This window comes from Lactuca saligna, chromosome 8, assembly GCF_052625555.1.
Source record: "Lactuca saligna cultivar CGN05327 chromosome 8, ASM5262555v1, whole genome shotgun sequence".
NCBI classification, from domain to species: Eukaryota; Viridiplantae; Streptophyta; class Magnoliopsida; order Asterales; family Asteraceae; genus Lactuca; species Lactuca saligna.
Window position 1 is genome coordinate 97,507,220 of NC_136424.1, and position 16,164 is coordinate 97,523,383.

At 37.6% G+C, this 16,164-nt stretch overlaps 1 protein-coding gene across 1 annotated transcript; it reads right to left on the bottom strand.

The window, feature by feature from the left end:
* Positions 1 to 12,062: 12,062 nt before the first annotated feature.
* Positions 12,063 to 15,826, bottom strand: LOC145011406 (squamosa promoter-binding-like protein 3). The gene is made up of 5 exons (XM_078970113.1): positions 15,253 to 15,826; positions 14,498 to 15,164; positions 14,271 to 14,409; positions 13,920 to 14,126; positions 12,063 to 13,311 (listed from the first exon to the last, which is right to left on the bottom strand). The coding sequence occupies exons 2-5, from the start codon at positions 15,095 to 15,097 to the stop codon at positions 13,052 to 13,054; spliced, it is 1,206 nt and encodes a 401-aa protein (XP_078826239.1). The 5' UTR covers positions 15,098 to 15,164; positions 15,253 to 15,826; the 3' UTR covers positions 12,063 to 13,051.
* Between the last annotated feature and the right edge of the window lie 338 nt (positions 15,827 to 16,164).

The window sequence follows — 16,164 nt, forward strand, 5'->3', positions numbered from 1 at the left end:
GGCCCACACACATCGGTGTGTATGAGATCCAATAGACCCTCAACCCTTTCACAAGTACCAGTAAAGGGTGACTTGGTCATCTTCCCAAGTAAACAAGATTCACACACGTCATCGTCCCTAAGGTCGAATGACTCCAACACTCCATCATTTTGGAGTTGGGCTATGCATTTCTTGTTGAGATGGCCAAGGCGACAATGCCACAAGCATGCTTTGTCTAGACTAGTAGACGAATCAATATTTAATACAACATTTCCTAAATTATCAATGACCATCATAGATTCATAAATCCCATTACAAGGTAATGCATTGAAATAAAAGACACCATTCAAATAAATATTAATAGAACCATTACTATTATCAAAAGAATATCTGAAAACTTGTCTAAACAATCCATGAAATGAAATAATGTTTCTTGCCATATATGGCGAATAACAACAATGATCTAAATCTAATCCTAACCCATTACTCAACACTAAAGAATAAACTCTGACTCTGGTCACAGGCGATGATCTTCGGTTTCCCATAATCAAGTTTATCTTCCCATGTTCCATCTCCCTACTTCTTCTTAGGCACTGCAAATCAGAACAAATGTTGTAACCACACCCTATATCAAGAACCCATGAAGTAGCAAATGATGAGTTGTTAGATTTAATAGAATACATACCTGCGAAGGTGGGCTTAATCTTCCCATCCTTTATGTCTTGCAGATACTTAGGGCAACTTCATTTCCAGTGGCCCTTCTCGTGGCAGTAATAGCACTCTACTTTTTTGGGGTCGGAAGAGGGTTTGACCGAACCAACTTTGGTTCCACTAGAAGAGGAACCATCATGGGGCTTACCCTTTTGTTGGCTCTTACATGGAGCATTCCTCTTCTTTCCCTTTCCTTGACCAATTGCCAACACGGGAGCATCCGCAATAGAGGATGATGCAACATATTTGTCCTTAAGATTGCTCTCAACAATCCTTAAGAGCCCTTGGAGTTTGCTTAAGGTGACCTCTTCTTTGTTCATATGATAGGTCATCCTAAATTGGTTGTAGCATGAGGGAAATGAGTGGAGAATGATGTCGATAGCCAGATCTTCCCCAAAGTTAACATTTAACTTGCGAAGAAGATCAACATACCTTTGCATCTTTTTCAAATGCGTGGTTAGGGACTCTCCACTCCCCATCTTAGTGGTGATCATATTGGTGATGATCTCATAGCGCTCTTGCCTTGCACTTTGGTGGTACCTCTCCAGCAAATCTTGGTGCATTTCATATGGATACATGTCCTCATAGGACTTTTGGAGTTCAAGATTCATAGTGGCCAGCATAATGCAATGAACTTTCGTTGCATCATGCTCGTGGGCCTCAAAGACGGCCATTTCTTCGGGAGTAGCGACTTCTGGATTGATTTTTTCAAGCTTCTCGTCGAGGACATATTCTTTGTCCTTGTAACAAGCAATCATGCGAATGTATCTCATCCATTCATTGAAATTTGATCCATGAAACATCACTTTTTGACATAGGCTCATCAGGGAGAATGAGCCAGGAGCATTGTTGTTTGCGTTTGTGTTAGACATCTGCAAATAGAAAGGAACAAAGTTTGATTAGAATTGAATTCCCAATTAAACAACCAAATGAGAAATCGGGGCTAGCACCCAACAACATTATTTACAACCTAGAAAGGGATGCCGTACTCTAAAAGTAAATAATTTGAAGGTAAGTGAATGATGATTCACTAATTTTCACCACGAAAAACATAAAAAAGATTAAGTTTTAAATGTATTTGAAAACTCGTAGATCTTTGAGATTCATTGAACTTTTCAACGACATGTTTAAATGTCGATATGCACTTCAAGTTTGCGACTGGGATGCCGAGGATCGCAAACAAGTTGTGAATAACCATGCGAATTGACATGGTGCACTCAATGTCTCTATCACCTAATCAATGTGCCGGTTAGCCACGCACACTCCATTGATCTATGACAAACATCGAGCCACCCTTTGCCACCAATGTCAATCCCAAATTAGTGTGCCAGTTAACCACACACGCTCCACTAACGTTTGACAAGGGTAAAAAGTGTAATTCCATGGAATAGCATCATTTTCACATTTTGCCCTAAAGTAAATAAGATTGGGAATTTGTAAAAACATGTTAGTTACTTTGAAATATTCATTAGACTTATAATGAGGTATTAAGTGCCCTATCCTATCCGTTCGGCTAACGACCCTCCACCAATCAAGTGGTGGGTGTGAGCGTACACCCATTAAGCATCATTTTATAGGCAGTAACTTTATACCCACCTTATAGATCGGCTTCATGAATGAGGCCTATTAGCGATGAGACTAGCTTATTCTTATACATACATACATAGACACACACACACACACACACACATATATATATATATATATATATATATATATATATATATATATATATATATATATATATATAATCTTGTAAAAATATAATAGTATAGGGTTGAATTTTAAACTTGTAAAACTCTAAGGGTTTGAAATTTAAATTACTCAAAATTTAAACTTTTAATCATAAAATTTAAATTTCAAAACATGAGGACAAGTTTTGAACTTTTCAAAACAAAAGGGATCAAGTAACAAATAATTCAAATTAAACAATTAATTTCATAATTATCCATATTTGACCTAATCCAGTTTTAGTTACAAGATAATTACCAAATAATTCAAATAATCCATATTTATCATATAAACAAACTATTATTCAAAAGATTTGAAATTATCTATTGTTTTGGTAGGGATAACCATTCAAATACAATAAAATTCGGATTTTATCTTCAAAAAACAATTTAGACATTAATCCCATAACAAAACAACAACAAAATCCCGAAATATCCTCTGCCTGATGCACAGACTCGCCGAGTCCAGATACGGACTCGACGAGTTGAGTTGGGCAGAGGCAAGAAAAATGATTTTCAATAATAAATACTCAAGGCATCACATACAACAGAAACCAATCAAGGCTATGATACCACTGATGGGTTTTAAGCATAAGAACAATCCTATGTGCTCATACAAACTGTAATGCTTGGATCTAGGTTTCTCTATTATACATGCATTGAATCCAAGACTTGCAAACCCTAATCTGGCATACATAAATCGAAAAATTAACTTAATACATCATATCTAGATGTTTACCTCTTCAAAAAGTGGCTTAGATCTTCTTCTCTTCTTCTCTTGAGCTTAGAGTCACAATTGTAACTCCTCTAGTGGATCACAAACACCTCAATCAAGAAGGCAACTTTGAGAGAGGAGGGAGGATGTTAATATTCGGCCCTAGTGTTTCCCTTGGAAGCAAGTGGCCGAAAATTGGAGCCTTGGGGTCATATTTATAGTGCTAGCTGCTAGGGTTTCAGTCTAAACCCCAATGGATAACTTAGCCACCAAGCAGCCCAAGAAACCTTCTAGAATAAGGCACTTGGAAGAAAATATGATGATCCTTCATCATAATTCCGTTTCCCCTTAGTCCATTGGGTTCCCTTAGCCTAAAACTCAACTATCATACATTTGACAGTTTATGCCCCTTTATTTAATTAATCTCTTTTAGTCACCAAATTAATTCCTAACTAATTTATGACCAATACTAATTAAATAAACATGATTTCTCTTTTCATATATTATTCTTATAATATATTAATAAACCATAATATCCTCTCTCTCTCTCCTCAAATTACCTTGTCAAGTTCCTTCGGTGAAGGCAACCCAAAAGGACCATGCACAACCGGGTCAAGTACATACCAAATATAGTTACAAACTTAGACACTAATCTAGCAGATGGAACCCGGTATTTTAGATGACTGATGGATGGATTGAGACCAGGAAGGTCTCGATAGATTTTAGGAAGCAGCTATGTAGCAGCTCACTACTTCAAGCAGTTCGGTGTTCTAGTAGTTTCAATATTTGGGCAGTGTTAGCATTTTTATTTCAGGTTGCGAGTACAGACGAAATAGCTAGATGATTTGGGGGGGGGGGGTGACAAGTCACTCACAATGAGAGTATCTGAGCCTTGGCCAAGTATAAGTGGTATGTAAGGATGATTTGTCCTGTGACCCTGTTTCATAGTGGGAACCTCGAGTTATCAGAAGTTGAGTAGTTAGGTGAAGGATAAGCGGGTTGGGTTCAACGATATTGATGTTGTATGAATGACCTGTTAGGGAGTCTGACCACCTCGAGACTGCACATTTCAAATTAAGTAGACATGATTTCGTTGCAAAAAATTCATACATATGTGGATTTTAGGGCATTACGAAGATTGGTCACAACTACCATGGGAAAACTAGGGTGTGCCCAGGAAGGTGACCATGTTACTAGAATGGTTGAGCGTGTAAGGAATGGTAAGGAATGATTTCGAGGACGAAATCTAATTTAAGTTGGGGAGATGTAACATCCCTTTTATTTAATAAATAAACTAAGTATTATATAATAGCCCTAAAATCAATAATTATATAGCAAGGTGATGGTTTTTGGGAGCCAAAGGTTACAATTTTAGAAGTCAAGGGTTAAAAGTGTCAGTTCCGGAGTAGTTTTGTAAGTATTTATGAAGGTAGGGATCACGTGGTAAATTATCAGGACTTAAGATGGATAGGTTATGGGAAGCAAGGGCTAAATGGTAAATTTCAGACTCAATTTGTAAAGAATTTTGAAAGTCAGGGTTAAAAGGGTAACACATGGACTTTATTTGGGAATAATTTGTAAAGGGGGGGCTGAATTGTAACTGTCGGACTAAATATGAAAGGAATTTTATGAGCAGGGGTGAGAACAGTAAATTATGGCCTTAGTTTGACAGAAAAAGAGAAAAGGAGGGTTGATCTTGGCATTATGGCAATAAGATTGTTAGGGCTCGGGTATATAGCCTTAGAACTGCTGGTTACCACTAAACCCTAACCCTAGGAAAGAATGCAGCTGCCACCACCACCCTTATGCCTCCCACCACCGGCACCGCCACCCATTCCGATCAACTAGCGGCCGCTAAGAAGGCACCAAATCTCCACCATTCTTCTTCTTCTTTTCCTTCAACCGCCACTGTAATCATCACCGTAGCGCTGCTGCTCCACCTGCTGCCTCATCGATGAGCGTTGTTGTTCTACCACCTGATGCCGTTGCAATGTCGTGAATAGCCAGGAACACCACCGAGACCAAGTGTTTGTTGTAAACGAAGAAGAGCAGGTCATGAAAGACCAGAACCCATTGGTTAGACCAACCTCATCTCGCATCTCCTCCCTTCTCAAGGTTTTCGACGTCGTTTAGGCCGCTGTTGCCGCCAGAAGTGGCCCTTGTTTGCCGTCTCATTTTGTCCAACCGCATAGTCATTAGTCGGGAGCTATGGTCTCGTTTTATGTTTGGATAGGTGTTGATGTTGAATCTGAGATGTATGGTGCGAGGGTTGCTAGCCGGAGATTGAGGGAAAAAACCACCATGGCCGCCAGCCATGGTGGCCGCTGTGACTGCCATCCCAAAATTGTCGTTGTCGCCGCCTTGAACCACCAGGTGGGTGGCTGGAGTATATTATGCAATCTAAAGTATGTGTGTTGTAGGTGTTGTCTGATGGCCGGAAAACGAGGGAGAAACCTATCATGGCCGCCATCCATGGTGGTTGTTGCCATCCACCACAAGGTGGTTGTGTGTGTGTGTGTGTTGTATTAGTGTGTGTGTGGTCTTTGGGGTTAGCATTGTACATTGTAACAAAAAATGAAATAATGAAAATAAAAAGTCAAACCACCACCATAGGATGGTGGCTGCCGCCACTAGCCGCCGTGTTGGGTGGCAGTGTGCCTTGTTTGCGTTTTGGACTCGTTTGAGACGTTTGGACAAGGGGACTAAAAACCTAATGGGCATAATAAAACTAATGGGCCTAATAAAATCTAATAGGCCCGATGAATCCTTAATTGATCTAAAATCCCAAACATGTGACTAATGGGTCTAATGAACCCTAATTGATCAAAAGACCTAGCTATGGGGACTGTTGGGCTAAGATAGGGTTGGAAACCCTAATTAGGGTTTAGAAAACCCTTATATTGGACTTATAGGTTTTGACTTATTGGGACCCACATTTGGGCCATTTGAATGGATTGTGTATTAAGCCCAACCACACAATATGATTTATTTAGAAGAATGATGGACTTAATGGATTAAGTCCTTAATGGGTTAAGTGAAACACTTAACCCTAATTGTCATTTTATGTGAAACCCTAATTTTGGGATTGATCGGGACCGCATGAGAATTAATTATTAAACTTAAAATATTAAATAATAATCATTGGCAAATTAACCTAAGGCAATATTGGAATTAATGGATTAAGTCCTTAATGAGTTAAGTAAGAAACACTTAACCCTAATCATCATTTCATGTGGAAACCCTAAGTTCACTTGGGCCTTGATTTGGGCTTTTTTATTAGGCTTTAATGATTGAAGTATAATAATTTAACGGGCTTAGGGTAAGGCTCATGTGAAGGTTTGGGCCTAATTTGGAAAATTAGGCCATAGATGGGCCATAGTTTAGGCCTTTATAATGTTGGACTGGACTAAATGGTTTGGCCTTATGGTAAGACCTTATAAAGGTTTGTGCCCAATTTGGAAAACAGGGAAACATGTTGAGCTTTGGCCCATTACTTGATTTTTGGGTCTTTTGAGTGTGAGTTGGACCTTGGGCTTGGAACCCAATTATTAATTGGGTATTGTTTGATGTTGACAGTTTGGAAATCTGTCAAACAGTAGTTGGAGTTTTATTTGCGGAACTTCAGCAGTGCTAGGTGAGTTATCCTCACTATACTAAAGGGTCTAAGACACCAAGGCTGGCCTTTTGGATTGTTATATGGTTATGTTATGCTAGTATGATCTGTTAGATCGATATACTAGAGGGTAAGATAATATTATGTGGGATGTGGTATGATCTGTTAGATCGGTATCCTGGTAGATAAGATGGTATTATGTGCTATGTGGTATGATCCGTTAGATCAGTTGTTTTCTATAGAATGTTATGTGATTATCTGTTATATGTGCACATGTTCATTTGGCGGTCGAGGGTTATCTACTTTTTGCGTAAGCCAATAGACCTGGGAATTCCAACCTATTGGTTGTGGGCCGTGAGTACTCCATCCGAAGGATGACCAGACTCATAGTATGTAGGTATTCCAACCTTTTGGTTGTGGGCCTGGTGTATTCCAACCCGAGGATGATTGGACACATAGTATGTTGGCATCCCAACCTGTTGGGTGTGGGCCTGGGGTATTCCAACCCGATGGTTGACTGGACCCATAGTATGCTGTTTCTGATTATATGTGTATTGTTGTGGGTATGAGTATTTTGTGGGAACTCACTAAGCTTTCAGGCTTACAATTTTAGTTTACTATTTCAGGTACATCAGGGGATCATGACAAGGTGAAGGCTTGATCGTACAACTCCTCATGCTTTGTTTATGTTCATGGAAAAACTCTGATATTATACATTTTGAAAACAAGTTGTAATGATTTAATGGTTTTGAAATGTTTTTTAAACTTCTAATTTGTCATGATTTTTATGGGTGTTACAAGCCAGCACCTGTCTTTCATACATAATGACATACAGTGTGCCAGGAGCCACCTCCTAGTCTTTCATACATATTACCTAGGGCTAACCCCTAGGTCTTCCTACAATACATAATATCATACTGTGTGCCAGAAGCAGCCACCTGGTCTTTTATGCATAATGCCTAGGGTGAACCCCTGGGTCTTCCTATCATACATAAACTAAATGGGCCGACATTGGTGCCTTCGACCCATACAAACAGTATGGAGACTCACCTCACAAGCCAACTGTAGAACTCTGCAAATATACCTCTCGCTGCTAGCTGGCGGATCCACGAACTGCTGGTTTCTCGACTCTCCGAGCTACCATTACCCAAAATGAAAATTAGTCCAAATCAATAATCATCCTAAGGGTAAAATGACCATTTTACCCCTACTCTAACTTGGTCCATATCTAAGGTCCAAAGCCATTAATACAAAAGGCCCAACACTAGCTAGGCTTTCCAAGCTCATTAGTGGCCTGTAATGGCCTAATTTGCTAAATTGGGCCCAATCCCTTTAATGGGCATTACCCTAAGCCTAAACATATTCTTGGCCCAAAACATCTGACTTCTGATGGCCCACTATGGCCCAAAGACCCAAAGTGCACTACTTAGACCAACCTGAGGCCCAAAACGCAGCAAGCCCATAACTGATGAGTATGCGGGGCGTACTCCTCTGTACGCTAAGCGTACTGGTGTACGCTGTGCGTTCCTGCATGTACGCCTAGCTTACTCTTTTATTAAGCTACTTTTCCCATTAAGTGCTTAATATTCTATTCTAAAAGCTACAATTACAGATCCTTGTCCTCTTCAACGTATAAATCCATAAAGTTGATTACTTGGTGGCTTGCAACCCACCAAATGAGCCCAAACTTTAAATGTGACAACAAACTTCAATGGAAAGGGCTAGATCTCATGCATGGTCACAAATAAACCCTAAAGATTGAAACTTTACTGCTTATGGGACTCATATGACACTAAGGGTGGCAACCCTGGACCAAGAAATCGAGTTGAGTCATAAAGGTCCATTCTTGGGACCTAAAAGGTCCAAAAACTCCATTCACATAGATCTAAGCATACTTGAGGAATGTTTTAGACTTTATACGTCAAGATGACCTGAAATGGAACCACAATCTTGGATCTATTGATTCTCATTTGACCCCCCCACCTTGCTATGCTCTTCACTTGCTTGGAAAATGGGTCCACAACCCCAAAATGATATCTAATGGTCTTCTTAGCCCCAAGAACACTCAAAGAAGATTAGGGTTTCATGAAAACTGTCTAAGGGTGAGAAGGAGGCTGATCCTTGAGGGCATAATGTTCTATATATAGTGACATACCATAAAAATTAGGGTTTAGGGACATTGAGCGAATGTTGGGCGTACGCCTCTCCGCACCTGCGACCATATAACCTTATACGCTGGGCATCACCCAACTTACGCCGCACATACCTAGCTAAACACACACATGCATTCCTTGCATGCATGGGGCTGCCTTGTCACTAAACTCTATTAGTGGCTAAAATTGACAATAACTTCAAAGTGCCATAACTCCTTCATTTTAAGTCCGTTTCCGGCAAACTTTATACCCATGAAAAGGCGGCGAGAAGCCCTACGCTCCTAGCCACACCCAAGCCTAAAACCTTCTGAATAAAAACCGAGACCCATAAAAAACGAATCGCTCCTATCTTTTGGCTTCCGAGACCACAACCGAGTACTTTCAAAACTGGGTGTTACATAAACAAAAGTGTATAGTACGTCACCACCTACACGCATATATAAATAACGCTAAAAACGGAGCTCATATACAAAAGGTATGGATTTTAGAAGATAATTAGTTTTTGGAGTAACCTACGAGTGGCATGTGGCACAATCTTGACCATTGCTTCCTCCCCACGCCTTGCCACCAGATGGTGACACTTGGCACTCAACACGATGAGTTGGAGGCTCAGAACTCGCCGAGTTGAGCTAATTTCTAGCCTATAAATAGAGGCACACATCTTTTATTTTTTCACACCTTTACCCTTCTTTCTCTCTCAAACTTCTCTCTAAAACCCTCCTAACCCTTAGTACTTCCCAAGTGCTAAGAGGCGAGTCCCGGAGCGCCAGAAGGCTCCAAGAAGAAGAGATTTTGACTCGTAAGTTCTGCCCCTGCAAAGCTCAGTTCCTAGTTAAACCTCCTAGTAAGTGAGCTATGCTTACCCTACTTTAAGTATAGCTTATGTTTAAGTTTATTATAGTTATTATGAACTTATAAACAATACATATATTATAAAATATAATATAGAAAGTGTTATTATAACATCTTTTTACTACTCACGGCATAGGGTTGTTGGATTTCAGAAGGGCTATAATGCCAAAATGGTCCCGCCCTCCGGTGTTTTCTGTTTGGCCCCTGTCTGTACGTAGTGGTTGAAAAGTATTGTTTAACACTTATAAAACGATATCACTCGTAAATAGTCGCAATAAATATTAGTTTAAATTCTAGTGTTAATGATACTGGGTTTCATTGAAGGAAAATAGAATTGTGAGAAGCGAAACGTTGTCTGAGTTTGGAAGCATCACTTTAACAAGTGAGTGCATAGTTATTTTCATATTACACATAGATACAAAGTATTTAATATAAATTACATGCTATACATGCATATTATCTGTGTTCTTGATTTCTGTTCTGGTTGAACAAAGTATACATGTTTTATTTGATTTAAATTGTATATATATGTTATACATATAATTATGATGGGTAAAGATGGGTAAATGATATAGATGATGAAATAAATAATGAGAGGCCTCGATGTTTATGATGTCCAATCATCTAGTGGAGTATAAATGACGACCAAAGACTACTCTAGACAGTCTAGTGGAACGCTAGCAGGCTCGTAACCTGTGGTGTGTGCCAAGTCCACGTCAACATACCGAGCTCCCTTCCAATTCCACTATGTATAGCCTTAGTTAAAAATTGTATTATAAATTACCTTTCCCATGGAATGAAAATCAAACGATTCCATTATCATTTATCACCTATATTCCTTTGATATAAAGACTTACTAGAAAATTCATGAAACCGACCGATGCCACCACTTAGTAAGTAGATTTGAACCCATCTTGAGAAAATCTTCCATGACAGCAAAAACACATGTGTTGTGTACCTTGAAGAAATGTTCAACACATCTCCTCTCAAAAGTTTTCCAACATTTGGAAATGATTCAAGGCTATTGTCGATTAACTTGCTAATGTCGACAACTCAATTTCTTGAAAATAAAATGGTTATCCCATTGACAAATGGTAAAAGGACACTATCGCTACCATCATCTTGTAGAAGCAACGAGTCAGCCCAAACACAAGCATATACATTAAGGCTCTGTTTGATAGTTGTTGTTTGGGAAGGTGCTGTCTGAGAAAGTTTCTCGGAAAGAAACCATACTGTTTGATTGTACATCTAACTGACTGTGCTAAATGATAAAAAAATGTCAATATTACCCTGTTGTTATTCTATAATGTGATACAAAATCTAAATTACACATTAACCATTTAAAAATCCAAATACAAATTGTCATACAAAATAATAAAACATAAATTACTTAAAATCCAAATAGAATGCCGATTAGTTTTTTTAGTTTATTTTTTTTAAATTGATGTTACGTTGTTATTCTTTCAACCATTTCAGTTTTTTTTTTTGTTTTATTTATTTTTTTTAATAATCCAACGTGTGATTCTTAACCCGATTCATGTTTGGTAATGATGGGATGAATGGATTTTTTAAAAATAAATTAAGATGGTGGTGGTATTGTAAAAATAAAAGAATTAATCCAAAATGAATTAACAAAATTAGCTAAAAGAAATTAATAATCCAAAAAAACAATATTTATTAATACATAAATATTATATATTATAAATAATATTCATTAATATGTAAATCCAATAAAAAAGTAATAACTCAAAGCAAGAAATCAAAAAAAATATTATTTAAAAAAATAATAATCAAAGAAAGAAAGATGCAAGGTTTGAAGTACAAATATGATTTTTTTTTTTGTTTTTTTAGAAAGATATATTTTACTGGAAAAACTTTTTTATTTTGTGCAAATCAAATAGTCTATAGTTTCTATTCAACCAAAAAATATTAAAAAAATATCTATTAAATGGGGTTAAGAGCATCCAGTATGGTGAGCTCAATAAGAGAGTTGAAAGAAGTTGCATGTCTAGTTGTTATTCAATATATGAATCTCTACCATAGTGAAATGACACCTTAGCATTCAATGGATTTGGAGTGCAATGACCATTGAACTCTTCAATAGGAAAAAGAAAAGTTTTCTAATCTTAAATATATACTATAAATTAGCTTTTATAACTTTCTATTGAACTTTATAGAGTTGAATGCATTGTAGAAAAAAATAATAATTGAGTTGTATGGATTTTAAAAAAATTATGTGGCAATCCATTGAACTGTATAGAGTTCAATGCATTGTGGATGTCCTAAACGGCCTTAGAAACATTTTTTTATAAAGACAAAAAGAAATTAATTAAAAGAAAAATACATCATGATTTACATGAAAATGACAGCAAAAAAAAAATAAAAAATAAACAAAAAAAACAAAAAGTGGAGATATAGCCACGGCCAAACCAAAAACACTTGTCATCAAAGTAACAAAAAGTAGCTACAATCATCATTACACGGTACCCTATAGTAAATGCATCCAAGAAAGAAGGAGTGAAAGTATGAAACACATTCCTAGACAACATAAACCAACCAAAGGACACAAAATGAAACGGCCGGAAGAAACCATTAAATATCTCAACTGTAAAAGTAAGATCACTACTTATTAATATCAAGCAAATTAAACCATACGATACTACAAGTTAAATTCCTAAATCATCCCCATCTCCAAAAAAAAAGGTATACTATTTCCACTTGGAACAGAACTGGAACTACCAATCAACATCTAGAGGGGAATACTTGATTTACCTGCGAACCACCGATTCAGAGAAATGACTCCCTAGCAAAAGCTTGCTGCTAAACCGATCAATAAAAAGAAATAAACTTTTCCGCAACAAATGTTCTTGAATGCCTTCTTCTTCAATTTCCACTTAATGGGCTAGGGATATATAAGGCTCTTGGTATATGTTTTAGTTTGTTCTGAAGAAAGAGGAGAAGTGTTTCATTCTTCCCTTGAATGCACATAGCGAGACCATTTGGATCCTCGATGCCTTTGAAAGCGATCCCACACGTGTACTAAATTCAAAGATATTTTCAAGCTTTGTTTATTCTTGCATGATCAAGAGTTAGGCCTATGAAATGGAATTTCGTTTTGAAGGAGTTATAAATGGGGTTCAGAATATATAGACTATTTACTGTAATGCTACTCAAAATTTCGATCTACGTACTATGGAACCAGCTTAGATCAAGTGTGCAAATAATTTCCCTTATAGATAAGAAGGATTATTGATTCTATGACTGAATACTTGGTGGTAGACGCTTGGAGAAATCAAGATCAGTTGCAGTTTGAATAAAACCGTTCAAATTCACGAGGTGATCTAAATGAATGAAAGTTCTGGAGTTGAGTGGCGTTGGTAGTATTTTGCAGTTCCAAAGGCATTCCCGGCTGTGATAAGCTGATACTGTTTGATTGCTCAAATTGATCAAATGATGAAGCTTCTTCAGGCCAGTTGGAAGGCCAAGAACTTGTTGACAGAAGAGAGAAAGCATGCCTGACATCTCCAGACAGCATGGAATTAGGAGTTGCATCGATACCTGTTACAGTTTATCAAGAAAAAAACAGTTCATCATTATATTCATCATGTATTACACTTCTTCTTTTATCTTTTTATTTATTTATTTATTTATGATAAAGAACGTATTACACTTGCACTACTACCCATGTGGATGAAGCTCGGTCTTTCGTGTAGTGAGGAAATAAATAATCATGGATTTGATGAAGGAAATATTATAATTGCATGTTTTAGAACAATCCAAAATAGAAAGCTTGGCATTATTTCCGTACGTAGGAATATCATTTTGTCCCTTCTCTCATTAATTAGTAATTCCATACCTCCATCTAATGTAATTAAATGATTATTAGTGAAGAAAGTTGTTAGGTCAAGATTAGATTGCGCAACAAGATAGTACCAGAGGTCTTGAAACTGAAAGATATGTAAAAAATCATATATTTTTTTTTTCAGAAAAAAAAGGAGAAAGCCAGAAAATCTGAAAAAGTTTGCGAGAAAACCGCCGATTCAGACTCATATTACTGGCAACAAGTCATTATTACAATACGGAACTGGATCTTAATGGTATGCTTCATATTCAAAGGTTCTAATTAATGACAACAGTTCATCTATGTTCAGAAGTTGCGTACATACCATTATGACTCATGCTCCTAGACATCAATCTCTCAGAACCGAAGTGTAAGGCGCCATTGGGTGGCAAGACATCAACCCCTCCACCTTTTGCAAGACCCAGGAGAGACTCTTCCCGTTTAAAGTCGCAAGAACTAATTTCAGGTGGTGCTGAATCACGACGAGGTATTGAAGCCCTATTTAGAAGGAAATTCATCTGTGGCCTTCTATCTGTAAGTTAGAACAACAATGTCGAAAGATCTGAGTGAAGATGAATGAAACAAATCTTACATTCATCATTTGTGCGAATGTTAATGAAAATTGGTGCTACTCGAAATGTGGTAGAGATTAAAATATTCTGGTTTCGAGGAATACCACATGACATTGAAGAGGACAGCCGTGTGGAGCTGAATTGGATCTCTTCTGACTGTGGCCTGCGCCGCCTTGCATTGTGTGCAGAAAGGCGTCGACGACAGCTTCGCTTTCTATCATCAAACTCTGAGAGATCATGGAACCTGCAAGATCATCATCATATAGATCGATTTATTATTTTAGTTTTTAGAAGTAAATATGCGAAGTACTTGATTGATGAATGTAACTTTCCTGCTACATTGTTGACAAAATCGACGTTCCATCCCAGCTACAACAACTTTTGGGCTTTTGGAATGATTTGCACAGATCCTATGCCGGCGATGGTAGTCCTTGGAAGATGAAAGGTCAAGGTTGCATCCTTCGACTTGACAACGTGGGGATTGAGAGCTTAGGTAAGATGCTCTAGATCTCTTTATCATTGGAGACGACGTAGGAAACAAGGAGACAGATGTTGTAGCCGTTTTGCTACTACTGCTAGAAGTGCTTGCATGCCTTCCAAGCTTTAAACCAATCATGGCTTCCCCGGATAACACTGATGCTTCTTCTACCATGTTAGAGAAGCTCCCATTCTCCCCTATCCAAGAAGAATCATCCTTCTCTAAGAAATCTCTTGGTAAATCATCAAACCCTCTAAAAGTACTCTTGATTGTCTCTTTAGACGAAGAATCTGCAGAAGCTGAGAAGGAAAAATCCACATTATTGACGACGACATTTTCTTGGCTTTCATGGCTGGAAAATTGCAAATTCTTGGCAACTTCAATCTCCTTGCTGCTGTACATGGCTAAGTTTTCCCAGTCCCATTCTGAAGGAGTATTCAAGTTCCAGTCCATCAGAGAAACAAACCTCACCAATAATATCGAAATGCTAAGAGGTCCATTTTTAAACACTGAATCCAGGCTGTCATGAAGTACGTACAAGTTTCTTTATACACAAAAAAGGATACAAGATTACATGGTTCGTTGTAATAATTATGTGATAAACTAACCTTCAGCTGGAGATCATGGAATGATCCAAGATTACTGGAAGTCTTTTATTTGAGCATTGAAATATAAAGGTAGGTGGAAAATAGATTTGGTCTTCCCTTCAAAACAACAAAAAAAAGATAGTTTCCTCCTGAGGCAAGAAGAGACCCGGACAATATATATGAAAATGCTGATGAAAACACCATATGAGAAAGCTAGCAATCATATAAAAACAGCATGCACCAACAGACAGCAGTGTCCCCACTCTTGTATTAAAGAAGTTGCTTTCGGCTCATTAGTCGCTCTATCAGTTACATCAGCCAAAAAACAACAAAGGGTGCACGTAACTCGTTTTTAGGTTCGAGTTTTGGATTAGCCGATAAATCTAATTAGTTTTTTGTTGTTAGAAAGTGTAGAAGATGAGGCATATATTTGTATTCAAGAAGAGAAGTATTATTAAATTCTCTTTTGTGGAATTACAACCTTTCATCTATATTAAGTAAGATGTAAATCACTCCTATTTATAAATGAGTATATGTCAGCAACTAACCACCACTATCAGTAGCTAGATCTCATCGGTCATTGAGATACCAACAACTAGCTTGACATGCTAATTAGTGCCCATAAGTAAATGATTAAGAAGAGAGAGAGAGAGAGAGAGAGAGAGAGAGAGAGAGAGAGAGAGAGAGAGAGAGAGAGAGAGAGAGAGAGAGAGAGAGAGATATTTATGTAATGTTCCTTTAATATTCTTGACAAAATGATTCAGACTCTCAGGAGTATAAAGGACTCAAATGTACAACTAACTGTAGTTCAAACTTAACTATGATTAAGTTAACTGCTAATCAATTCTTAGCTATTAGCCATCTCTAACTGAATAACTGAATCTTTATGGTTAACATCCCCCTCAAGTGTATCATTAGGAAGAATCAAAAGCT